The following is a 26,373-nucleotide window of genomic DNA, read 5'->3' as shown; positions in this document are numbered from 1 at the left end:
ACACCGCTAAGGAGCCCGACCCGAGCGCTCACCCTCCTCCTCTTCCTCCTCCTCCTCCTCTTCCTCCTCCCCTCTCCTTCCTCGCCGCTTCCCCAGGCACTCTCCCGGCGGCGGCAGCTGCGCCGCCAAAGCCCCGGGCCCCAGCGGCCCCCCACCCCTCACTCGCGCGCTCCCACACTGCCTCCCCCCTCCCCAGGGGAAGGCCTTTTAATTTATTTATTCTGCTGGGACTTAGGTTGGGGGCTTGGCGGCGGGGGAGGGGGGGTCTCCCCGGGCTCTACCTCCCGCGGCTGGGGCTACCCTCCGAGCCGCGGCCGCCGCGGCTTGCGCCTCGGGCCTCCAAAACTGTTTCCAAACTGCCAAGACCGGAGGTGGGCGCGTGGGGGCCCAAGGGAAAGGGCTGGTTTTGGGGTGTGTGTATGATTGTGTGTTTAGACGCCTGGAGCCGTGAGGGGCGGCAAGGCGGCCCCCAGACGAGTTGCAATCGAGGTATCTCGGCTACGGCTTCCTCTTCTGCCCCGCGACCCCCTCCCCCCGGAGCTGAGCTGGGAAGGGGAAACCAGGATTTTAACCAAATTAGCATTTACATTCCTGGGAGGAAGCAGCCCTGGCCTGGACCTGGGTGATAGAAGCTTCTTTCTGTTTTTATTTTTGGAGAGGAGTGCCCTTGTAATTGTCGTGAACACATGCTTCTCCCTCCGCACCCTCCTCCTTTCCTCCAGCCACCGGCGGAGGAACGATTCCCCCTTTTTTGCATTTATCTTTCCTTCCCCTTTCTTTATTAAAGGTCCGGGAGTGGCGGCGGCCAATCAGCGCGCGGCTTCCATTTTGTGAGTTCAACTCCGAGGCTCTCGGGCTTCGCGAGGACGCGTTTGCAGCCCCCTCTGCCTCTCCTGTCTGGCGGCCGAGGAGAGGGAGCCGCCTCGCTGGGGTTTCGTGGTAGTGTATTTCATATTGGGGCTCTTTTCGGGGTTTGTAATTTGGCCGTGGGTAGGTAATTGGCTGGAGCAGGGCGGCCGGGCGCGGCAGCCAATCAGCGCGCGGCTTCTATAGGGCTTGAGTTATTAGACGCTGATCTCAAAACATCCTTCATCAGACACCAAGGAGAGGCCAACAGATGAGGGGAGCCATTTTTCTGCAATGGAATTAAATGGCCAAGTGGGTTTTTCCTTTGTTGCAAATGGGGAATGTTTTTCCTTTGACTCCACCATCCCGTTCAGGACGCCTCAGTGTTGTGTTTAACATTTGTCAACAAGCTAAAGGACTCAAAATTGGAAGAATGAAGAAGACTTTAAAAAGATCTGGATTTTTCCTTATGACTTGGAATCCATCTTTGTCTTGTATAACTAGGTCATAGCACACCATTAATGTCAGCAGTTAACAATTTTGAATTCCAAAAAACCTAAGTAAATGACATATTTAATTTTTTTCCTCTTTTTTTTTTCTTGGGTGGGTGGGGGGAGCTTGGAGCTGTCTTAATCTGTATTCTCTTAACTGAACAATAAATTTTTATATATATAGTTTCCTCTATTAAACACTTAAAACTGGCCATCTTATTAACTCCTTCTGCTCTCTTTTTAACAAGGTAATGTTTTAAATGTATAGTTTTAGGTTTAGCGAAATGGCAGCAACAAAAAACTGTAAGCAGTCGTTACTCTTAAGTTTTTAAAAACCTTTTACATTGTAAGTACCCAATCCATTCTGTCCTTACGCAGTACAGTTTTCATGTTAATGTTGCTGAGATGTCCTTAATTTTCTGAACCTTCATCTGCATGTATGTCTTTGTCGCTCTTGTCTAGCATAAGCCAGTTAAAATGCTTTTAGACGATTTTGCTTTTATAAAGCTAGGTTTTAGAGTTAAACTTTTGAAAATGTTTACAGCAAGAAATGCTAGTTAGCTTTCTTCCCCGTAACAGGTACACTTTCTTTGAAAATCGATCTATTTGAAGAAAAACAGACTGTTTTTCTCGTCTTTGTTGGGGAAGGGGGGTTTTGAGGGAAAGGAAGACTTCTTTGTGTCAAGAGACTAAAGCCGTCACAGGAAACTAGATTAAAACTGGAAAACAAGTCCTAGCTGGTTCGAGCCAAACACCATCGTTAACTCGGGGGTAGTTTCTATGGTAGCTGGGATGGCCGGTGCGTCTTTTGCCTTTTGTTTGATTTGACTGTGTATTTTCGCCTTTTGTCTCTTAATGACGGTCACACCATTGCTATATCCAGAGCAGTAAACAGTCCTCAGCGAAGCCGCCTTTTGCCAACCCAACCCTGGAAAGTTTGCAGAAGTGGAAGGAGCAGAAAATGCCATGAGAGTGTAACTTTAAAAAGGTAACAACAACAAAAAAGACACTACCATTACCCCAAATATTTCCAACTAAACAATCTCCCTAAAAAAAATTTTTTTTCCCCACAATAACACCTCCAAAACCTCCTCCCAGCTTGATCTTCCAGACTCCATGGCACCGGGCTGAGCGGTAAGTAAAAAAAAAAAAAGTGTCTTTGCCCCTTCGAGGAAATGTTTTTTAGAGAAGGCCAAGCGTTGCAAATGTTTAGGAGCTGAGGGGAGAAGGTGGTTTCTGGAGCTTCACGTTTGGCAGCCGGATCGGGGAGGGTTGGGGGCACGAGGAGGGCTCTTCAGACCCTTTGCCCCTTTTGCCCAGGAGGCAAGAGGAAGGCCTCCCCAGCGATTTGGGGCATCCATGGAGCCGCCTGCGCTAGTTCCCCTCGCTTTTCTAGGTTTGAGCCTTGATAGGGAGAAGAAATTGAAGTGCTTTGAGAAGGGGGTCACAAAAGCTGAGGAAGCCTCTCTTTCCGGGCCTGAGGCCTCTTTTCCTTTTGATGGTGGGGGTCTCGCCCTCCGAAGCCGGCTTTTCGGGGCTCGTGGGCGCGCCTGCGCTTCCTAAGCAAAAAAGGACAAAAGGCTGGCGTCCATGTTGGCACCATGACGCAGCATCTCTCCCGCTTTGCAGCCCGAGCGCTGCCTGTGCTCCCGTCCGCGCTCGCTCCTCCCTCGCAAACACTAGTTTTATTTTCAGGTTCAGAGCAGAGCCGCCGGCTGGGCTGGGGCCGAGGCTGGGGCCGGAGCCAGGGCCGGGCTGCGCGGTGGCTAATGGCGGCCGCTCTCTTCCTTCCTCCTTCCCCGGTTGTCGTTTGGAGCCCGGAGCAGGCGGCAGTCCGTCGGCCGGGCCGAGCCCTGAGAGTCTGCGGGGCACAGTGCCCCAGGTCGGGGATTGGTCTCCGAGGCCGTTTTGGGGACCGCCGGCCTTGGGGGGCGTCGCGCGCTGAGGCTCCCGCGCTCGCATCCGCGGGGCGAGGCGGCCAGACGGGCGCCATTTCGCGCGCGCCGCCCGCGGCTCGGGCGGTGGCGGCCGCCGCGCGCCAGGCGGGAGGAGGGAAGGAGGCGGCGGAGCCGGAGCGGGGGGAAAGGGGAGGGGAGGCCGCCGCCCGCGTTCCAGGCCGCCGCCTGGGGGTATGCCCCCGGCCCGGGGAAGCTTAGACGTAGAGAGCGGGCTCCGCAGCCTCCCTAAACCCCGCGCCCTACTCAGGAGCCCCCGCGGGCACGAGGCCTCGCTCCCGGGCGGGGCCTTTCTTCTTTCCTCCCGTCCGGGAGCCAGTAGCAAAGGGCCACGGGGCCACTCGAGGCCGCCCCCTGACCCCGAAGGGCTGCTCTAGAGGCTGCGGCGTTTTTTTTCCCCCGCGGCCCTGCTCTGACCCCAGGCCCTCCCTGCTGCCCACTCGAGCCTCGGCGCCCAGTTTGGCCCCCTAACCGCCCTTTTTTGATAGCCGAGCCCGAGGGGCGGGTGAGCCCCCATTTGTCCCCTGCATTGGGCGTGAGGCCTTGACGCAGGCCCCCGATGTCCCGAGGTGGCCATGAAGGCAGTGCTGGCCACCGGCGCTCGGGAGGGTAGGGTGGGGGGCTGGGGCCTGGGAAAGCCGAGCGGGCCTTCCCCGGGATCCCCCGAGGCGGAGGGCTGTGGGGTAAACCCTCGCACCTCCGGCCATTCCTGGGGGAGGGGATGCAGACTGGGCGGGCCTTTGGAAATGCAGATGAGTCGCCTCCTGCAGCTCCGCGCTCCGGCTGAACCTTCGTGACTCATCCGTCCCCCGCCCCCCATCCATTTTAGAGTGAGGGCCGCCTTGGCAGCTGGGAAGGGGGTTCGGCTTTTGTAAGGCTCTTCTTCCCTCTAGGAGATCCTGTCCGGTTTATGGCCATCGACGCCCTTAAAAATACCCTCCCATTTTTCCCTTTAGGCTCGTGACCGGAGAAGGGGCCCGGTACCCCCAGAGTGGACCGCCCTCCTTTGGACAGCAGAAGCAGGTCTAGTCTGACTCTGCCAGTCCTCACATTAAGGTAGGTGTGAGCCCTTTCCCAGCCTGCGAGGGCGATTTGGGGGGCTTTGGCCTGGCGCCCAGGGAGGGCGGGCACCCCAAACCCGCTAGTCTGGTTCTGCGGCCCCTCCCCCACACAGATGTGTGGGACTGTGTGAAATCGGCTGCCTGCTGGGCCTGCTTGGTCCATCCATTCCCGCCTGTCAGCTTCTGTTGTCAGGAGTTTGGGGCGTGCAATTCTCTGCCGTATTTAGCAGCATAGGAGAGGCTGCACTTAGGAGAGTATTTCCCAGTCGTGTGTTTTGTGGTGGGGGAGGGCCCTGGATGCCTCTTCTGAAAGGCACAGACGGCTGCCAGGAAACCGGACCCAGCGCTGGCCCTCCCTTCCGGCCCGCATTGGGGGTGTGTGGGGTGATTGTATGAAACTGGCCTCTTCCTTTCTAATGTCTGGCTGCTAGGGAGGTGAAGAACAGAAGGACCTGAGATCTGGGCCAGTTTTCTTTAAGAAAGAGGTTTCTTGACTCGTCTCCTTCCAGGAAATTCCCACGATTCCATCTCACCCAGCCCCCTCCCCCTCAAAGTCCTTTCTAGAATTGAACAAACCCGAATTTGAAACCTGGCTAGCCGTTTTACCTGCTGTGACCTTGTGTAAGCAGCACAGTCTCTCAGCCCGTTTCCCCATCCGAACAAACGGGTCAGTGATTGTCAAAGTGTGCATCCGATCACAAGGGTGGCTCGTTAAAATATTCCGAGGCCCCATCCTTGAGTTTCTGATTCAGTCGGTGGGGCCTGGGAACTCGCATTTCTAATAAATTTCCCAGGTGATGCTCATGGCTGCCTAGTGGAGACACATTTTGAGAACCTTTGTGTCGAGTAACACCTTGGGGTGTTGAAAGAACCTGAACTTGTGCACTTGAAGCCCCGACCACATTTCTTGTTGCAGAGTCATGGGCTTCGTAGTAATGGCAACTCTCATTTTCCTAACACACAATGATTGAGAGGGCTCTCCTGTCCTCTTGATCTCCAGGAAGCTCCACAGCTGGAGATAGTGTGGCCCTTGATCTCTGACCCCTACCCCATGTGAGCTCTAGTTTGTGATTACTTTGATGAACCATTTGGGTCCCTGCTGATTGCACAGCCTCCCGCCTTTTGGGTTCAGGCTTCCCAGTCTGATCGGCTCTGTTCACTTTTATCCCATCCCTCAGTGTGGGGGGCTGAATTGAGGATTGAGGGAGCCTTAGGGCCTGACCCAGAAATTTTGCTGGGGCAGTGTTGGTGCTTCACCAAGGGAAGCTGTGGGTCAGGCAGCTGTGGGCTTGACTCTCCAGGGTGCTGGTGACCTTGGGCGAGTCTCCTGTGTAAAGTGATGATAATGAAGCCTGCTGTAAAGGGTGGAGGGCAGATTAAGTGCGATTAAGGGATGCCGGCCTCACGTTCTGGCTTCACTATAGTTGGCCTTCATTCCTAGGTGGCTGGGATATCTGTAGGCTCCTCCCCCACTAGCCCACCCCATAGCATGTGGCCAAGTCTCTGGGCAAAGGGGAAGACTGACTTTCTGCCGGCTGGGGGCCAGCACTGTTTTTCCTCCAGTGTGTGAGTTGGGGTGGTGGCCCTTCCTCAAGTCCACAGGCTGTTCCATAATGGGTCCTGATTTAGCGGTTCCCCCCCTGCAACTGGGAGAGTAGAAGTGACTCACTCAAGGTCAGGAGGCCACCACGGGCAGTCAGAGTGAGGTTCCAGGTGTCTTGACTTCCAGCCCTGCGCCTGTGTCCGTGGCACCCCCTCGCCTCAGCTGTCTGGGTTATTTTGGTCTCTTGCCCGTGCCAGCTGTCTGCTGGCATCACTGCCCGGGAGCCGGCAAAGCTGTCTGGTTGAAAGTAGCCAGCGTGGTACTCATAGTTCCTTCTGGCTGCCGAGTCTTGACCGCAGGAGGGTCTTATCCCAGATAAGCTGGATTTGGTCCATCCTGTCCTTTGCTCGGGTGAAGGGGGTGCAGCTGCCTACACTGGGCACTAGACTCCCTTTCCCCTACCCAGAGTGAGCACTTTGTAAAAGCTGGTTGAGGTTCAGATTATTAATATCCTATAGTATGAGACTCTTCCCGAGTTCCACACTTGTCCCAGTCCTAAGGTTTAGATTCTGCTCTGCCACTGATGTGTTCGTTCAACTCCCTTCGATCCTCAGTTGACGTTTCTGCCACCTGAGGGTGTTCTCCATCCTTTCTGATCGAGTCCTTGGGGCTCCACGGAGCAGGGGTCTTTACCTCCCGTGGACACTGGATGGTTAAATAATTGAAATCTTTCCCTCACAGCAGCAGCCTGAAGGGCTACAGCCAGTTCCAGTTCCTCCACACCCGCCCTCGGACCAATTAGGGAACAATGAGGCGCTCCCCTGGGGTCGGGGTGTGATTCTTGGAAAGGGAGGGGTGTCCGGAAGACCTGGAAGGGTTGTACCCCCTTCTCGCTTCTTTTTCCTTTTTTCTCCCTCTTGAATTTCTTTGTCCGCATGCTGGTTTCACCTCCTAGGTGAAGGGAGGGGCGAGGCAGCCTATCGGTCCTCAGACGGAGGTTCCTGCGCACGAGGGTGGCCCCGCCCACCGGTCACCCAGGGAGCTCGGGGCGGGGCGTTCCTGGCGCCCAGCCGGTGGAGCCGGCCTGGAGAGGGCCACGCCAGCGGAAGGGTGGCTGGGAGGTGGCCGGACCTGCCTTTCTACTGGACGCCAGGGCCCCGCCCCTTCCGGCCCATTGGCCAACAGGCGCGGCGTGGAGTACGACCTTTCGGACCCTCTGGGTGGAAACTCGGCGTCTGCCTGGACTGTGGCGGGCACCCGGCCATCTCAGAGGCCGCCTGGGTCCAGTGCTGTCTTGTCCCCTTTTGCCCAGTGACCTCGACAAGATCCCGCCCCTCCAGGACTAGTGGTCTCCCTTTGTGAACCAGGAGGGGGAAGTTGGCGGATAACCTCTTGAGCTGTTTCTGAGTCTGGCTTTATGAAGGCCGCTTTTTTACTCTGGCAGTCACTCCCCCAACCCTGTTACCAAATGTCGAGCCTGGAGGAGAGCACTAGCACAGGAAGAGACAGCTTTGATCCCCCAGGCCACCCTGGGCCACCTCCCATCTCTGGGACCTGAGGATGGCTCCATTAACTTCTGTCCCACACGGGGTGGATGACCACTCAGGTGTGCAGTGACCTCCGACAGTGTTCCCGAGGCACTAGGGAAGTGGAACCCATAGCGTTGCTGTTCACTTCCCTGTCCTGATCTGTGCTGGCCAGACCTTGACCTCATAAGACAGAAGTGTATCTGGCCCTACTTCTCTCCTGGGGTCAGTTGGCCTCACTAGACACCCAGGGCTTCCCAGGTGGCTCAGACGGTAAAGAATCTGCCTGCAATTCAGGAGACCCGGGTTCAGTCTTTGGGTTGGAAAGATCTTCTGGAGTAGGGAATGGCTACCCACTCCAGTATTCTTGCCTGGAGAATCCCATGGATAAAGGAGCCTAGCAGGCTACAGTCCATAGGATTACAAAGAGTTAGACATGGCTGAACGACTTAACACTGGGAGAGCCCCTAGGCCTAAGTGTGAACACAAGTCGTTTACCTGCCAACTCTAGGTTTCCGTGTCCCAACAGTTCTGTGGCAAGAACCAGGTTAAAGAATTTTTTTCTTCTCCTCCCAAATCTCTCCAGGAATTCCTGGTGAAGAGAAGAGTAGCCTGGGTCCTCAGATTGTCTTGCAGGTAAGGGAGTAGGGCTCCGTGGGCCTGTGGGCGTTTGCAGTGCCTCAGCTGGCCTGCCCTGGCCCAGTGCCTCTGAGGAAGCTCTGAGCAGCTGGCCTGGCCACTGGGTATTTTTAGCTACAAAGCCAGCCCCTGCACCACCACTGGAGCCAGGTCCAAATCAAACACGCTCCCTGCAGGGTGGGGTTGGGGCTCCGCCAACCTCTTGGCCAGGCAGGGTGGGTGGGCAGGCTGGGGCCAGTGTCAGCTGTCTTGCCTGAGCCCAGGCCAGGCTGGGAAGACCCACTTTCCCTCCTCTTGGCTCTGTGTTATGTCATTTGTTGTAAGTTGAAATTCATTTCATAGAAAAGGTAGAAACTCAGGTCTGAGGACTTCGAGGAAAGTCAAGTGGACTCCCCCTCCAGGCTGGAGCAGTTACCACAGTTTGCTCAGAGTAGGATGACCCTTCTAAGTAACATCTCCCAATCACCCTCCCAGATGAGGCAGTCTTACTCTCCCAGTCACTCCCTGAGCTTCAGGATCCCTGATACAAGGTCAAGCCTGCAGTTGGCTCAAAGGTAAGTGGTCCTCCCCTCTCTCTCAAAACCATCTTCCATCCTGCCTCTCCCTGAGGGATGCTCTTCCCCTCTTCTCCTGCCAGCACCAGGCTGCCCCTGTGCAGAGATGGCCCCAGCCATGGCCTCACCAGCCAATCACAGCTCCTCCTCAGTCACCGGAGAGAGCTTTGGCTTGGCTCTTCTGTTCAGAGCCTGTGTCTGACTCCTGTCTTGAGCCTGGCAGCCAGGCCTCCATGGTCTATGCCTTGGTTTCCTTGACAGCCATATCTTGCCTCTCTCACGCCCCAGCCATTGCCAAACTTGATGGGGCTTTCCAGCCACCATGCATTTACTCAAGCTGGGCGCCCATCCTACTTCCATTGGCCCTTCCTGCCAGCACTGCCAAGCTTAGTTCGTGTACTGACTACCCAGCTCTGAGAATCCCACAGGGGCTCTGGTCTAAATAGTTCACATCTTGCAGACTCCTTTAGACTGCTTCCCCCAAGACTGAGGTCCTCAAAAGCAGGAACACAGTTGCCTCTCAATAAACTTGTACTGCAGAAAATGAATGAATTGCTGTAAATTTTTCTAGGGGTTCTTGAGGGCTCTCTTAACAGCCTGGAGCTGGGCTTCTCTCTTCCCCAGGTCTGTGCTCTGTGAAAGCTTCCAGGGGCAGTCTCTGCTGCCATCTGGTGGTCAGATTATGCCTTGCAGCCGCTGAAAACGTTGACCTGGCATTTATGGAACTGCCAGGCTGGCAACTTCCTCTGGAAATAAACTTTACCTGATCCTTGCTGAGTGCTTGAAAATGGGGAGCCTTCGGGGTGGGGGCAAGAAGATCCTGAGTCCTGCCAGCCCTTCTCTGAGGAAATTATCAGAGATCCTATCCTAGCTGGGAAAGACCCTGCTTTCTCACCTAACCATGCCCTGGTGCCTGTCTGGTACACACCTGCTCCTCGGGATCCCTCTGCAACTCCGGACCACTGGCCTAATTTGTGCAAAGCACAGCCCAAAGTGCAAGGAGGGATGGGGGCAGGGTTGTTTCAGCCAGCCTCCCTGATAGTACTCATCCAGAGTAAATGCTCAGCAAATAGCCATTGTGGTCATGGGGTAGAAGGGTTAGGGAGACAGCTTGAGAAGGATAGGTATTTCTGCTGTCTGGAAAAAAACAAATTGTCTTGGTGGAGGTGGGGGTAATCAGTCTGAAGTGGACCAAAGGGGGCCCACCTGATTGCAACTACATCTACCCTGGCCTTCCCTGTCCCCTCCTTGATGGAGTCTTTCTCTGCTCACGCCTCTGGGCCTTGCTAGAAAGAGGCTCCCGCCCGCGTGGTCTGGGGCCACGCGGACATTGTTCTGGGTCTGTTCACCTGTTCCCAAAGTCGCCGCGCCGATGCCATCGCCCGGCAGAGGGCGCCAGACCTCCACCTTTGGGAGGTGGGGTGATAGGTAAGCAGGACTGCTATTCCCCAGCCCGCACACGGACTCCCAGACGGCCCGATCGATCAGGTGGGCCGACTTGACCCTCATGCTAGGATCTTGGGCACCGCCGATGCTACCTTCTGGGGGAAATTGCAGTCAGAGCGGACTTCCCCAAGGCCATATAATTGGGGCGAGGCGCAGGTGGGGGCTTTTTCCTAGCGATTGAGACCAAGGCTCCTCAAACCGGCGTGTTGGGGACATCCTGCCAATCAAAAGGATGCGATCCAATGGGGAGGTCAAATCGGCCAATCAAAGGGTCTCTGCCCGAAGACAGCCTGCCAATCAAGGATGCCGGGCGGGAAGAGGCGGAAACGATCGGATCTTGCCGGTGAGGGGCGCTCAGTGATGCGCAGGGGAGATGGGAGCTGCCATTGCCGCCGAGCGCTGCATTTCTCAGTTGCCTCAGTTTCCCTGGGAATGAGACAAGTTAGTCCGGCTGGCTGCCTGGCGGAGGAGGTGCCGAGGGCGGGGCTTCTCTTAGCTCCGCCCCTGGGTCAGTTCCCACCCCGCCTCCGATCGCTCAACCCCGGCGCTCTACCCGGCGAGCGGCTGCCAGTGCTGCCTGCTCTTGGCTATGGACGCTGCTGGGGCCCCGGCCCCGGCCGCAACCGCCGCCCCGGGCTCCGGCCGGAAGGAGCTGAAGATTGTGATCGTAGGCGACGGCGGCTGCGGCAAGACTTCGCTGCTCATGGTGTACAGCCAGGGCTCTTTCCCCGAGGTGAGGCTCGCCGGGGGGCTGCAGGCAGGTAGGCTGGGGGCGGGATTGGGGGAAGGACTTGGGACCACGAGGGGCGACGGGCGGACCTCAGCCTGCGCCCCGAGCCCGGACCCCAGGTCCCTGGCATCCTGATCAGGAAGAGGCGGCCGTCACCCAGGGGCGCCCCCTCGGGAATTCCAGAGCCCAGCAGAGTAGGGGTGTGGGGCTGAGCCAGATCGGCTGAAGATGGAAGGTAGGGGTGGGGGTCCAGCTGGAACCTGGGCACCCGCTGCACCCCTTAAAAACCGACATGACCCCTTCTCCGACAGCACTACGCCCCATCCGTGTTCGAGAAGTACACAGCCAGCGTGACCGTGGGCAGCAAGGAGGTGACCCTGAACCTCTACGACACCGCCGGTGAGTGCGTCTGGGCGGTGAGGGTCCTAGGGTCCGCCTGCAGGGTTTCCCCCTGAGGGGAATCCACGCGCCGGGCCATCCCGCCCGCCTTCCTGCCTCTCCGGACCCCGACATCCCGTCACTCCTCGAGAGGAGCTGGCTGGGAACCCGTTCACCACCGCCTGGCTGGGTGGTGCTGGAAGCCGGACAGAGTCACCCCATCTGTAAAAGGAGGGTGTTTGGAAGAGGTGAGCTTCTGCGCTGCCCTCCTAGTGCTGATGTTCTGAGGGCTTACAGCGTCGTTCCTCTCCTGTGGTTCTAGAAAACCGTGGGTTTGGTTTCTGTTTACCAGGGTTCCAGGATGTCGTGTGTTACATGCTGTGGTCTCTTAAGATTCCGTGGGCTGCTGATCTGAGTCCCCTGCTGCTAAGGATTCGTAGGCTGCATTTCTGGGTCCTATTTTGTAGAATACTCTGGGCTTCAGATCAGAGCCTGTCACGCCAGGGTTCTGTGGCTGACAGTCCTGAGACTCTAGGGCCCTGTAGCTATAAATTCCGAGTCCCCTGTTTCTGGGATTCCATGGACTGTGGGGCCTGGCTCTGGAATTCTGTGGTCTGTCATTCTGAGCCTGTGGTTCTCGGACTCTGTGGCTACACTTCTGTTTCTTCTTGGCGCTGAAGAAGGAGCAGAGCTCTAGGGGATGTAGGTCCAAAATAAGGTTCTTTCTGCCACCTGCAGCTCCCAAGGCAAGTGTATTGGTGCAGATCCCCTCACAGTCTTCAGCATCCCTATTGTTGGGGGATGGTGGGAGGAGCACAGCCAATGGGAAGATTCCAGTAACACTGCTGCTGCTGGTACCCTCGAGGAGCTTACCTCATGCCCCGACTCCCCTCTGGGCTGAATCAACATTGGGGAGCAAAGGTTAGGATCCCCAGTTGGGGCCTCACCCAGCCTCTGTGACGGTTTAATGACTTGTGTGGAACCATGTCGTCAGGTGCCCTGTCAGCCAAGCCTTGTCTGTATAAAGTGAAGTCTTCCAACTGCCCTTGGATGAGACCAAAATCCCCCACCCCACTGTGTACCTCTCCATAAGGCAACCAGTAGCATCTGTCATTCCACCCTGGAAAGGTTCGGGAAAGGGGCTCTCCCAGACCCGGGTCCTTCTGTATTCCTGACTTTGTGGGTGTGTCCCCCCTCGAGTGGCCCCTAAGGAACCTCTCTTGTTGGATGAACACCGTGTAGGGCCGCCCCCAGAACAGGGCCAGCCCCTTGAACTGGCAAAGCCAAAGGTGGCTGAGTAATTCCCAAAGGCGTGGCCCCAAGAGCAGTGGTGTGTCTGGGGCACTTTCAGTTTCACAGGGACCCAGATAGGGGGAGGTTCATTAACTCCGCTCTGGGTGGAGGGCTAGTGGGGCAGGGAGGGTCAGAGCAAGGAATGAACCAGCTCCTCCTTCCTCTCCCCTCAGGCCTTCTCCACTTAGATCCCTGGGGCTCCCTGTTCACCACAGCCTCCCCCAGCAGACCCAGTGGTGGGACCACTTCTGGTCTTTCTCGCTTAACCCGGAAGAAGATGCTCAAAGACTTATCAGAGCACATTGTCATGAAGAGGTTCTGGCAAGCTTCTGCTTGGTGTAAGGCAGGGTTTTCACTAAGAGCTCGTGCCGGAGGGGTGGGGAAGCATCTTCTCAATCGTCAGAAGCAGTGACCACCCAGGGCAGTGATGACCTGCCCACAGCTTCCAGCCGTATGCTCTGGAGTCTGACCTGGGCTTTGATGCCAGCTCTCATGGCTGTATGTCCCTGGGGACACCTGAGCCTCAGTTTCCTCTTCTGTGTGTTTGTGCATGCTCAGTTGTGTCTGACTCTTTGAGACCCCATGGTCTGTAGCCCGCCAGGCTCCTCTATTCATGGGATTTCCCAGGCAAGAATACTGGAGTGGGTTGCCATACCCTTCTCCAGGGGATCTTCTTAACACAGGATCGAACATGTCTTTGCGTCTTCTGCACTGGCAGGTGAATCTTTACCACTGCACCACCTGGGAAGCCCCTTCCTCCTCTGTAAACAGGGCTAAAATAGCTGTGAGGATGATGACAACGTCATGTGATGTACAGTGCTTAGCACAGGGTCTGCCTCTTCCAAAGAGCTCACTGAGTGTTATTGGGAGTTTTTTATCCTCCTGCCATTCAGGCCCAGGCCCGACCCCAAGCCTGTTCTTTTGAACCAGTGGCCTGCAGAGCTCTGTGCCAGCCCTGACCCATGCTTTCCAGCAGGACTGTTCCAGGCAGCAGAAAAGCAGACCTGGGCTTTGAACCTCTCATTAGTGTTCTGGGGAAGTAGGCTGGCCTTACAATCAGTGGGACAGCTCAGGAGAGGGATTCTGGTGGGGAGAGATGTGGTTACTCCCTCAAGAGTGTCCTGCTGTGTCTTGGAAAGCCCCGTTATCTAGAGGAGCGTGAAGGAAAGGCTGGGTCATTCCTCTTCCACATGCCAGTCCCAGCACAGCACTTGTCCCAGAGCAAAGTTTGTGGAATGAATAAGTGAAGAAGAATCCTGGGTACATAGAGATCTCTGGAGAAGGTCCTTTGTGATAAAGATGGTGAGATTGGTCTCTGCCTTTGGGGTCGACAGATATCAGGAGAAAGTGGCAGAAAAGACGGCCAGGTGACCAACTAGAGGAAGATAGAGACTGAGAGGGTGAAGGGAGTGGTCAAGGTGGAGATGAGTCCTGTAAAGGTTGTTGTAGAAGGTTCTAGAACCTGACGGGCCAGACCCCAAGGTGAGGGGTGGAGGACAGGAGAAAGCATCTTTCCAACCAACCAGTGGTACCCAGAGCTGTGGGATGGGATGGCCCCTGGGAGGCAAAATTTCTCCATACCCAGGACCCTGCCCACAGGGGTCTGTGTGGGAGGACAGTCTGGTTGCTTGTCTCTATCCGGTGGAAGCAGTTACAGACACCGCTATAGAGAGGTAGTGAGGGGGACGGAGCTCTCAGTGCTCAGAGGTGAAGGGGGCGGGAGCTGTAAGCACCCATCGCTTTAGCTGCTCATCTGCCGCCTCAGAGGCCGGAAACTGCGGTGAAGTCTGAAGTTTCCTGGGCAGAGAGAGGGGAGATGTGGGGCGAGGGGGGATGTTAAGACACCAGCCAGAGACAGAGTTATCTGGGCTTTGGGGTGGGGCCCAGGGGTGGGGCAGGGTGGAGTTGCCCTGGGAGGTGGAGAGCTGCAGGCCCCTTCCCAACCTGAGACAGGAACGGTAGGACAAGTGGGGGGCAAAGCAAGTTGCTAAGACGGGAATCACAGACCACTCGGGTGTCTCAGAGCCAGGAGGCCCAGAGGCGGGGGAGCTGACCCTGCAGATCAGTCAGAGCAGTGTGGTCTGAGTTCCAGGCCCGGGCCACCCGAGCACCAGCCGCTCCTTTCTCCGGGGGAGGAAACACAGGTTGGGGAGGCCCCAGCAGCGCTAATACAGAAGTGGGTTCCTCTTCTGGCAGCTTCCGTTTCTCACACTGCCTGCACCCCTACCCTGACCAACACCCTGGCCAGAGCTGGGAATTATTTGCCCAGTCGGTATCCTCTGGCACATTTGGAGACTGCTGTGGCTCCAAGGACACCCTCTCCTCAATGCAGCACCAGACCTTAGAGACCATGCCCCCCGACACAATACCTGCCATGGCCGAGCTTCCCACAAAGGAAATGCCCTGTGTGAGGCAAGAGTTTCGCCTCACTTCCCCTGCCCCACAGCACACCAGCTTCAGGAAGATAGGCAGCTTCAAGGGGCACTGTGGCCCAGAAAACCTTTTCTTGCCAGAAGCAAATGCATCCTTTTGCACATAACTCAGGGCCTTTTGTTTGTTTCTCAAATTTATGTAGCTGTGCTGGGTCTTAGTTGTAGCGTGAGAACTCTTAGTTGTGGTATGTGGGATCCAGTTCGCTGACCAGGGATCAAACCCAGGGCCCCTGCCTTGGGAGCACAGAGTCTTAGCTACTGGACCACCAGGGAAGGCCTTTGGGGGCTTTTTTTAACCACGAAAGCCCATCTGCAGAGGCCAGAGTGGAACCCTGTTCATCTCTTCTGGACAGATGACTTGCCCCTGTGAATCACTGTGGGTAAATGGGAAAGGTCATTGTATCACCTGTGGCTGGGAGGCCCCCTAGAGTTTGTGGGTCCAACGATCTGGGGTTAGAATCCTCTACCCAGGCCTCTGTCCCTTGTGAGTTTCTGTTTCAATAGTAGCCACACCTTTGGCCAGCATTGCTCAGCTTACAAGTCCTTTACTTCCAAGATCAAGGACAGGGTTATCACCCCCTTTTCCAGATAAGGAAACTGAGGCCCAGGCAGGGAAGGTGCCAAGATCATGGAACATAAGTCACGTGGAACATGATGGATATTGGTTCCCCTGACTCATAGGGGAGTGGTGTCCAGGATACTCCACTCCCAAAGAAACAACGTCAGCAGCACCTGCAAGTCTATCCTCTGCAGTCCTGGCCCCTGCATACTGACCCCTGGGGAAGCTGAGCCAGACAGTCAAGCCAAGAAGGCAACCCAGAGGAGGTACTAGGATCTGGGCTGGCTACCCATCCTCTCCCAGAGTACCTCCCTTGTTGGCAGCCTTTTCCTCACCTGGTCAGGGCTGGGGCTTGTAGAATAAGGACAGCTTCCTATCCTCTGGAGTGCCCTGAGAGAAAAGCAACCCAGTAGCCCTCCCTATGGTCCTCTATCCTTTACGAACCTTCTTTTGGCTGTGTGATGTTGGGCAAGTCACTTCACCTCTCTCTGCTTCAGTTTCTGCATTTGTAAATTGAGGGTAACAATAGCCAGTAGTGGGAATTCCCTGTCTGTCCATTGGTTGGGACTCTGAGCTTTCACTTGCCAATGGCCTGAGTTCGATTCCTGGTTGGGGGACCAAGATCCCACAAAGCCATGTGATGAGACCAAAAAAAAAAAAGAAAAGGAAAAAAACCCCCCAAAACCCGATAGCCGATAGTGAGGAATCATAGTGAAGATTGATGAGTCTATGCATACAAAAGGCTTTGAATGGGGCCTGGCATGTAATGAGTGAGCACTGCCGATAAATACTGTTGACACTAACCATTTTCACTATTATTATCACAGGCCCACCTACTCCTCACATGTCCATTTCACAGATGAGAAAACTGAGGTCCAGAGGTGAATTCCCAATTGAAAGGCTTCCTGGGAGGATTGGAGTTTTTACAGTGGCTGGGCTGGCAGCTGACCTTGGAACTGGGGACTGAGTTTGTGCTTCAGCTCACAGGAAACCTGTCTATGACCTTGAAATCACCCCCAGCCACATGGGCTCCTAACAGGAAGAATTTGCCCCACCCAGCTTCCCTCCTGGGGTGACTGCTTAAATTAACACAGGTGGGACTTCCCTGATGCTTTAGTGATTAAGAATCCATCCTTCCACTGAAGCGGGATGGGGTGGGGTGGGGCACAAGTTTGATCCCTGGTCGGGGAACTAAGATCCTGCAAGCTGAGCAATGCAGCCAAAAAAATTTTAACACAGGTGATAGAAATGAAATGCCCTTGCAAGCCTGAAAACTACAGAAATGATCATTACACTGTATTCACCCGCTCATTTGTTCTTTCATCCCCCAAATGTTTACTGAGCTTGTGTGTGTACCCATTGATGTAACAGTGTACAGAGATGGCTGGCATCTCAGGGTCTTATGTACTCATGGGGAACACCTCCCCCCTCAAAAAAAAAATGATGTTGGGTAGTGATGTCCTTTCTAGGAAGAAAATTAAAGCCATAGTTGGTCATGGGACAGATGGCAAAGGACGCTCTTATTTCAAAGCAGTCTGGAAAGTTCTCTAGGAAGAGGTGACATCTCTGCAGAAGCCTGAAGGAAAGGAGGGAGTGAGCCATGCTGTTACCTGGGAAGAGCATTCTAGAAGAGGGAACAGCAAGGGAGAGGCCCTCGCCAGGAGCAGGCTTGGTCTGACTTCCTCTTTCTACCAGCCTGACTTCGGCCCCCATCGAGCCTGCTGCAGTCAGCTCAGGCCCCAGTTTGCTCCGCCCAGGGGCACCCTCTTACCTCCCTGGTCCCTGCTGCATCTGACAAGAGTTGAACGACTTCGAGACAGCCCACCAGCCAGTAGGGACTGGACACCTACCCGGTGCCAGGAATGATGTTTAGGGACAGACATGGTCCCTGCCCTCTGGGTGCCTACAGTCTGCCAGGGGACAGGCAGTAAACGAATAAACATGTGAGTACAGACTGTGGCCAGACAGGGTGGTGACGGACTTGGCGTGGTGAGGGAGGACCTCTCTGAGGAGTCAGCCGGGCAAGGTGGGGAAGATGTTGGCACAGACATTGACACGCAGTAGTCCCGTCTCATAACTGCTTGTCTTCTGCCGTGTTTCTAAGGGGAATCAGAGTGTGTGTTAGGCCTCGAACCGGTTTGTGCATACTACCAAGCAGAAGAGAGCACTGCTGTGTATCAGCAGAAGGAATGCTGGCCTTGGAACTGAAAGAACCTGGAGTCAGGCCTGGCTCTGATTCGGTGACCTCCGGGGTGGGGGTGGGGGTCACTTCATGGCTCATGTTTCTTTATATGCAAATAGGAGGATTCAGGAGTTCCCTGATTAGCACATCAGATGTTTGTTGTAAAGATTTCTTTAAAAAATTTTTTTTTTATTTTTAAATTTAATTAATTTTCTGGCTGCGCTGGGTCTTCATTGCTGGCACAGACTTTCTCTAGGTGTGGCGAGCAGGGGCTACTCGCTAGTTGGGGTGTGCAGGCTTCTTGTGGCTTGTTGTGGAGCACAGGTTCTAGGCGCTCTGGCTCAGTAGGTGTGGCACACCGGCTTAGTCGCCCCGAGGCATGTGGAATCTTCCTGGACCAGGGGTTGAACCTGTGTCCCCTGCATTGGCAGGCAGATTCTTAACCACTGGACCACCAGGGAAGTCCATGGTGTAAAGATTTCTTAATCATTGAGAGGCAGAGGCCCTGTAAGAAGTATGTGAGGGGACGTCCTCAGTGGCCTAGTGGTTAGGATTCTGGGCTTTCACTGCCATGACCCAGATTCAATTTCTGGTCTGGGAACTGAGATTCCACAAGCCATGGGTTGTGGACAAAAGAAAAAAAAACTCATGCATAACGTGGCATTATCAATAAGTAGAGGTACAGAGATGATTATCTTGATAAAGGAAATAACTATGGATGGTGAGCGAATGTTTAAAATGTTTGGAAGCAAATGATGGGGAAATGAGGAAAAAGGATTCCAGGTGTGACATGAGAGCTTGATGAGTTCAAGAAACAACAAGACTGGACCGAAGTGAATGGGGGTTAGGGGCACAGGTGGGAGGAGGGTGAAGCCAAGGTTGGTAGGCTTGGAAGTCATGTCAATAGCCGGGAGAGTCTTGGATTTTCCACGAAGACCAATAAGGAGCCATTGAAGGTGTTTCAGATGAGGGGAGGGGCATGATTTTACTTTTGTTACCATCCATTCAGGGGCTTCCCAAGCGGCGCGGGCTTCCCAAGCGGCGCGGGCTTCCCAAGCGGCGCAGTGGTAAAGAATGCATCTGCCAGTGCAGAAGGTGGGAAGAGACTTGGGTTCGATCCCTGGGTTGAGAAGATCCCCTGGAATAGGAAATGGCAACCCACTCCAGTATTCTTGCCTGGAAAATTCCATGGACAGAGGAATCTGGCAGGCTACAGTCCATGAGGTCGAAGAGTCGGACACGACTGAGCGATTTAGTGCGCGCATACACACACACACACACACACACACACACACACACACACACCACCCCACCCCCTCCATTCAGCCGCCGGGTGGAGAGTGGGTTGAGAAGGCACGGGAGGAGGCGATGCAGGACTGTCGGTGGCTTGGATGAGTTAATCACTTGAAATGTAGCCAGTGCTACATTTGGAGAACCTGAATTTTTAATGTTAATTAATTAAAGTAGCCAGGTGGGGCTGGTGGCTACCCTATCGGACAGTGCAGGTCTAGAAAGATGTTCACAGAGGTCAGGAGAGGGGATAGTTTAGGGATGTGTGTGGAAAGGGGAGGAGATTGGCTAGAGCAGCATGTTGGCCCGTTTTCCACCATCTTACAAGGATTTCTCCTGCTTTCTGGCGATGAGGGCAGGAGGGCCCGAGTCTGCCAGGCGCAGACTATCCCTAATCCCTTCTCTGGTGTTGAGGGGACGTGGGCTGAAGGACAGCCACACAGTCCTCCCAGACCAGCCATCGTTAGAGCTGGGTTCTCGGCCACTGCACACTGTCAGGGGTCCCTGGGTTGATGGGGAGCCAGTGGGAAAGACGGCAGCTGTGCCATCACCAGCAGGACATGGCCTGTCTGTGCTCTCCGGAGAGGCCACTTATCCTGAGAGGCCTTGGGCAGGCAGGGGTCAGAGGGCAGGCTGGTGTCACCCTGGCACCCACAGGCTAAAGGACAGGGTGGGGTTTCCTGGGCTGGGTGTTCCGTGCTCCCTGGAAGGAAGTCACTGCCTGAGTCTTTCTGCAGAGGTGGCCGGGGGTTGCCCCTGGGCCTGAAAGACTCTCACTTCTCACTCTGGGAGTTTTTAAAAATTCCTGAGCCAGGGAGGGAGGTTCAAGAGGGAGGGGACATATGTATACCTATGGCTGGTTCATGTTGATGTTTGGCAGAAACCAACACAGTTCTGTAAAGCTATTATCCTTCAATTAAAAAAAAAAAAAAACAAACTACTGAGCCATGGGGACCATATGCAGTGTGTAATCCCAGGCCTGCTTCTGAAACGGAAAAAAATTCTGCAGGACGTTATTGGTGAAATCCGAACACAGTTAGTGGATTGGGTTAGAAGAATACAGTCTCAGTGTTGGTTTTTGAGTTTCATACTTGTACTGAGGTAAGTGAGAAGACGTCCTTGTTCTTAGAAAAACCACACGGGAAATCTCTAGGAGTTTGGGGTGGGGGTGGGGAGAAGCAGCAGTCAGCCAAAGGTCTGCAATTACTTCTCACGTGGTTTAAAGTGTTTATATACAGATAAAGCAAGTGGACAAAACGTGAGGCCCCAGTGAATAAAGGAGTAAGGGAATTCTTTGCACTCTTGCAATTTTTCTGTAAGCTTGAAACTGTCAATAAATTACTAAATGAGGTCTTTTTCTGAAAAAAACCAAGCCCACTGTTGCCCAAGCCCAACCTTGGGTCCTGATTCACTTGGTGCTGGGAGGGGCTGATGTATCAGAAGTCATCAGTTCCCCTGGTGAGTCATGTGGTGCAGGGTTGACAACCAGTGCTGGGTGGGCCCAGGCAGGCAAATGCCTGTCACCTCCTGCAGTCCCCCCACCCTCCTATTAGCATGGGCCAGAATGGCAACAGGAGTACAACCAGAGGCCATGCCCCTCTCAGCTTGCAGGGGGCAAGGGCACCCTCCACGGTTAACTGCAGTGTTCTGGGCCCACCCAACCCCACTGGTCTGAAACCTCGGGAGGGGAAGGGTTCGGTTTCTTCAGAGTCTGAGCCTTAAACCTGAGCATCAGGGATGAAGACGGAAGTGAGGGGTGGTGATCATTACTGACATAAGTGCTAACTATTTCCCAGCACTGACCCTTCAGCCAGGCCCATTTCTGAGCACCACAAGAGCACCGCACGGCTTTTATTTTTGACTGTGTTTTTGTTGCTGCACGGGCTTTTTTTCTAGCCGGGGCAACTCTTTGTTCCAGCGAGTGGCCTTCTCACTGTGGTGGCTTCTGTTGTTGGGGAGCACAGGTCTAGGCCATGTGGGCTTTAATATTTGCAGCTCCCAAGCCCTAGAGCACAGGCTCAATAGTTGCGCTGCACGGGCTCAGTTGCTCTGAGGCATGTGGGATCTTCCCAGATCAGGTATCAAACCTGGGTCTCCTGCATTAGCAGGCGGATTCTTTACCACTGAGCCACCAGGGAAGCCCCTGCTTTTATCTCGTGTAATCTTCCTTAAGGTCCAGGACTGTGGGCTGTCTCCTCTGTTTTACAGTTGAAGAAATCGAGGCCGAGACACAGAGTCCATTGCCCAGGAGACCCCAACCCCTACCCCATCTGAGCCCAGGCAGGGGACTCGGGTGGAGAAGTAAGGGGCACCTCCCTGACCCCCACCTGCTGTGTGGTTTCAGGGCAGGAAGATTACGACCGGCTTCGGCCCCTGTCCTACCAGAACACCCATCTCGTGCTCATCTGCTATGACGTCATGAACCCCACTAGCTACGACAACGTTCTCATCAAGGTGAGGCCCCGTCTCCCAGCCCCGCCTGCCTCTGGAAGTGGGGCCAGATGGGGCCCTAGCCCTGATGCCTGCCCTCCCCTTCCACAGTGGTTCCCTGAGGTCACACATTTCTGTCGTGGGATCCCCATGGTGCTCATTGGCTGCAAGACAGACCTGAGGAAGGACAAGGAGCAGCTGCGCAAGCTCCGGGCAGCCCAGCTGGAGCCCATCACCTACACACAGGTGACCGGGGCCCTCCCCCACCCCCCACAAGGAGCCTGAGTCCGCGTGCACAGCCATAGCCAAAAGCCTCCCAGGCCTTTGGCCTCTGAATCTGGTGTGCCTTAGTGACCTTTCGGAAGCTGAAGGCAGCAAGATTCTAAAAATCATATACCCAAGTGGTGCTAGTGGTAAAGAACCTGCCTGCCAGTGCAGGAGACGTAAGAGATTCAGGTGTTCAATCCCTGGGTCGGGAAGGTCCCCTGGAGAAGGAAATGGCAACCCACTCCAGGATTCCTGCCTGGAGAATCCCATAGACAGAGCCTGGCGGGCTACAGTCCATGGATTCGCAGAGTAGGACACGACTGAAGTGACTTAGCGTGCACACGTGTATTTGCCATCCCAGCAGCTTGTGGGCTCTTAGTTCTCCAACCAGGGATTGGACCTGGGGCCACAGCAGTGAAAGCACTGAGTTCTAACCACTGGACCACCAGGGAACTCCCTAAGAATAATAATTTTTAGATATTAATATTAATAGACCACTTATCTGAGCACATTACTTACCTCATTTAATCCTTATTACCTTGAGGCAGGCACTGTTACTACATGCCCACCCCCCCCTTTTAGAGAGTAGAGACTGAGACTCAGAGAGGTTAAGTAGCTTGCCCAGGGTCACACAGCTAACCTGAATTGAAGCCAAGATCCCACCCTAGTCACTCTGGCCCCAGAGCCTGAGCCTTTGACCACCATCTTGTCCCATCGCCCAGAGGCCTGGAGGGGCAGGCCTGTGTTGGAAAGCAGGGCTCCTTTCAGGAACGTGACCAAACCCTGCAGCCTTCTGAGTGAGGCGTGGCAGAAGAAAAGGAACACAAAGGAAAATGAAAAAAGTTTAATCAAAGGAATAGGCATTAATAAATTTGTGTTAGAAGTATTTTTCTTTCTACTCTAATAGCCAGCTCAGTTGCTTAAATTGTGCTTCTGAGATGAGAGGGGAGAGAGGCATGTAGGAAGCCCTTATGTCTTGAGGCCTTCAACGCTTCTCACGGGCCTGGCAGACACAACAGACCACCCCAGTTCCTGGCTGAAGTCAGCTCGTCTCTGGCTGAGTTTGGGGAGAGTGTGGGGTGGAGGCCAAGATGGAGTTCCCAGTAGCTACAGCCTGTGGGCCACACGAAACCAGCCCTTATGGCCCATCTGCACACCCTGGGGAGGACCGTGGCCCCAGGAAGCCCCCAAATTCGTGAGTGGGGTCGCACAGGAGGCACCTGAGGCCCCGGGTCTAATCCCAGCCCCTCCCCCGAACAGGGCCAAAGCGCCTGTGAGCAGATCCGGGCCGCCCTCTACCTGGAATGTTCTGCCAAGTTTCGGGAGAATGTGGAGGACGTCTTCCGGGAGGCCGCCAAGGTTGCCCTCAGTGCTCTGAAAAAGGCACAGCGGCAGAAACAACACCGGCTTTGCTTGCTGCTCTGACAGCCCCCGGCAGGGCATGCAGACCTCACAACAGAACTGACAGGGCCCAGGCCCCCAGGCCCAAGCTGCTACCTGGACCCCACCCCTGCCCCAGCTCTTGAAGGGCACTTGGCGTCGGGCACCTCCAGGACCTAGTGTCTGGAGCCTGTGGCCAGGCTCTTGGAACATTCTGGAACTCTCTTTCCCAGTTGGAGCTCTGACCACACACTCCCCTTCAGCCTGTGTGGTCATAGTGGTGAGGGTGGGGGTGCGGCCCTCGGTTCCTCTGTATCCTGGGACCAGCACTTGTCCCCAGCACTCAGGGCCCTTGTCACAACCAGCCCCCAGCTGTGTGTTCCCCCTCTGCACACCTGACAGGTCCTCCAAGCCCATGCCTGAAACGAGAAACAATGTCTGGTACGTGGATAAAGGTGGACTTGGCAGCCTTCCACAGGGCCCCCAAGCCTGCTCTCCCAAGTCACCCACCTCCCTGGGCCCCCGAAATAGGCATGGTCACAACCTCCAGCTTCTTGCTTCCTCCGCCCAGGAACTCGAGCACCACGGTGGGCCTGGGGCCTATCAGAAGAACATAGGCCTCAGCCTTGGACATGGGGGCCCCCCCTCCTCTGCCTCATACAGAGGACTTCAGTCTCAGCCTTCAGCTTGGCCACCATCTTTCCAGAGCTGGACGCACAGGGGGCAGAGAGGAACCTCTCTCTAAAAGCAAGAAGTATTCCCTGGACCATCTATTTGATCCCTGCTCAGCGTCTGTGACCCTACCCTGGCCACAACTTGCCAGAAACCCGAGATGAAAAGTAACAGCGGCTCTTGAGTGATCTTGGGCAAGTCAGGTCTCTACAGATTTCTTTTACCTGCAGAAGGATGGCACTGGCTCCCTTCTGTCCCAAACAGCACCCCCTGCTGCCGAGGTGTGGAGACCACACACCAAGGCCATCCTGGCCTCCTGGGAGACTTCCTGATTAACCCCCAGCACAGCTTCACTGAACCTCCAGAAAGGTCTGGGGTCTGGGTCGGGTCGGTGCCCCAGAGATTGTGAGCTGGTGGTTCCTGAATAAGCCGGGGAATCAGCTTTACCTAATATGAGATCATGGCGTTGGGTGGTTCCTGCCCTCCCTCGTATCTTCTGCCTATGCGCCCTGCCTTGCCTAGTGCTCCGGCCTCCACTGGGCCTGAGAAAGAGACTTATAAAACCTACCCTACCCTACCTAGGTTCCCCAAGGCCCTGCCATGCCTAGGGGGAGTCAACAGAGCATTCAGTCCAGAGCTTCGTGGACAAAGAAAGGATGGTCCACAAACTACAGTCTATGGGCCAAATCTGGCCACTGCCTATTTTTGTAAATAAACTTTTATTGAAACACAGCCACTCCCATTCATTTATCCATTGGCTGCCTTTGCCCTCCAACGGCAGACTCGTGTGACACAGACCATCTGGCCCTCAAAGCCTAAAATATTTGCCATCTGGCTCTTTACAGAAGAAGTTTGCCAACTCCTAGTCTGGGGCAAACCCAAGTTCCTAAAGGGCCAGATGGGAGACCCAAATGAGTGAAGTAGGGTAGGGATGAAAGGAAGTGGTGGGGCAAACTAGAAAGCAAGCCCCCACCCTAGACAAGGCAGCTCAGCCCAGCCAAATGCTGCTCTATGGGAATGTTTCTAGGTCTTTCCATCTCTCTAAGGAAAGTAGAAATCTGGATTTTTCATGTAGGATCTTACTGGAGGGAGGGGAAATACCATATTTTGAAAACTTAAACTCCTTCGAGGGCCAGAGCATGACTACAGACACCATCTGTGAATTCTGGCCAACAGATTTCTAGGTAAGTTGTTAAGGGCGGCTGAAGCCCATACGAGAAGACGCAGAAAATGCAACCAAAACTTTTGGCTTCTTCACAGATAGAAAACCTAATGTGAGGTGACCAGCAGACCTGCCATGACCTCCAGAGGATGACCTCCACAAAGCGAGCCTGCTCAGACTCGCCCCTCCTCCCCACCACATTCCAGAACCTCTGAGGTGAAGGGGGGAGGCCTGAAGCACGGGTGACCTCCATGCTGGCTTAAGTCCCAACCAGGGCTGAGAATCTTGTCCCCACTCCCTGAGTTACTGCATGAATTTGGGAAGGTGGGCTGAGGAGTGGGGGTCAGGAAGCACCCCTCCCACAAGAGTGCACCCAAACTTTGTTGGGGGGTGGTGAGAGAAACATGCCCTCAAACCAACCAAACATGCAGGGGTGCCCTCTGGTGGTGACCCTCAGAACACTCCCCTGCCTCAGGCCAAGCCCTGGCAGGCAGCGAGGAGACTCAGGAAGCACGAGGAGGAGGAGGAGGCACGGAAGGACAGTGGTTCTCTGAGAGCTGACACCCCGGAGGCCGCCGGGGGCTTACAGCAGAAGCAGCGCCTGGGGAGGGAGGCTCCGCAGGACACTGAGAGGCTTCCTTCCACCCACCTGGGACTCCGTAACTAGCAGATCAGCGGAAACCCAGCCCCAGCGAGGCACATCCGAAGCCCAAACCTGACGGGCTCAGTGACAGGAAGGGGAACAGAGGGGGTCCCTGAGGCTTAGTTCCCCCCGCCCCCTCCCAGGAAGACTGACCCAGTCTCAAGAGAGCGGCGGGGGAAGGAGGGCAGCAGATTCTAGGGAAGGGGGCAGGCAATATTAAATATGTCATAAATAGAAGGCTGGGGCCGGCTAATACTGCGCAGACAGGCTGGGGTCACATTCCTCTTGTCCAGCCGGGGACCGGGCCTTGGCCCTGCTCCCAGTGAAGCACTGGCCCCTGAGGTCACCGCTGCCAGTGGTCACTGGCGCTGTTGGGGAGGAGACGTACAGCAAGGAGGCCGCCTGGGATCCCCTGCAGTCTCAAAGTCCAGGGTCTCGAGGGGCGCTAGCCCCGTGGCTCACGGCTTCTTGGCCTTGCTTCTGTTCTGCTGGAGTTTGGTGTGCACGACTTTGAGTGTGGTCAGGAAGTTGCCGAGGAAGAGGACAAGGAACGTCAGCGCCAACACGAACACCTGGGGGGTTGTGCATAGGAGGGGGCGCCCCGGGGTGGGGGAGGCGGGCAGAGAACAGAAGGGAGAGAAGGCAGAGGCCCGCTCAGGTCAGCTCTCCTTGTTGAAATGATGCTCCCCCCACACCCCACACACACACCAGTGCCCCCTGGGACCTCAGAACCACTAAGGACAAGTTCCCTGAGAACTTCAAGGATTGCCAGCAGAAGGCAGGGATCTGAGCCACCTGGGTGAGAGGTGTGAGTCCTCTGGGTCAGGCAGTGTCCTAGGGGGTTCCCCCTTCGCCTCCTATCCCCAGAGCCCTCCTTGGTGTTTCTCAGACCTT

General features: G+C 55.2%; 2 protein-coding genes across 13 annotated transcripts in view; one reads left to right on the top strand and one right to left on the bottom strand.

Annotated features, from left to right (window-relative positions):
• On the top strand, nt 236–24,406 carry RHOF (ras homolog family member F, filopodia associated). 11 transcript variants are annotated; one of them, XM_005691412.3, is made up of 9 exons: nt 976–1,406; nt 2,221–2,325; nt 4,249–4,348; nt 8,009–8,058; nt 8,536–10,794; nt 11,103–11,190; nt 21,270–21,379; nt 21,467–21,601; nt 22,883–24,406. In XM_005691412.3, the coding sequence occupies exons 5-9, from the start codon at nt 10,651–10,653 to the stop codon at nt 23,045–23,047; spliced, it is 642 nt and encodes a 213-aa protein (XP_005691469.1). In that variant the 5' UTR covers nt 976–1,406; nt 2,221–2,325; nt 4,249–4,348; nt 8,009–8,058; nt 8,536–10,650; the 3' UTR covers nt 23,048–24,406. The 11 variants fall into 11 exon arrangements, with proteins under 11 accessions (XP_017916779.1, XP_017916778.1, XP_005691469.1 ...); XM_018061292.1 differs by adding an exon at nt 2,436–2,471 and having other exon boundaries at nt 8,009–10,794; XM_018061290.1 differs by lacking the exon at nt 976–1,406 and adding exons at nt 236–939; nt 2,436–2,471 and having other exon boundaries at nt 4,249–10,794.
• Nucleotides 22,451–26,373, bottom strand: part of TMEM120B (transmembrane protein 120B) — a 44,035-nt gene continuing 40,112 nt past the window's right edge. The window contains exons 12-13 of one of the 2 annotated variants that reach the window (XR_001919380.1): nt 25,868–26,051; nt 22,451–23,602 (exon numbers count right to left, since the gene is read on the bottom strand). Coding sequence is in view for 1 of the 2 variants with exons in the window: in XM_018061285.1 (XP_017916774.1) it covers nt 25,938–26,051 (114 nt within the window). In the remaining variant the exon portion in view is untranslated. Of the gene's footprint in view, nt 26,052–26,373 lie in introns of both variants that reach the window. The other variant, XM_018061285.1, reaches the window with a different exon arrangement.

Source organism: Capra hircus, chromosome 17 (genome assembly GCF_001704415.2).
Source record: "Capra hircus breed San Clemente chromosome 17, ASM170441v1, whole genome shotgun sequence".
Classification (NCBI taxonomy): domain Eukaryota; kingdom Metazoa; phylum Chordata; class Mammalia; order Artiodactyla; family Bovidae; genus Capra; species Capra hircus.
Note: the sequence above shows the minus strand (reverse complement) of the source record. Positions and strands in the feature narration are given on the sequence as shown.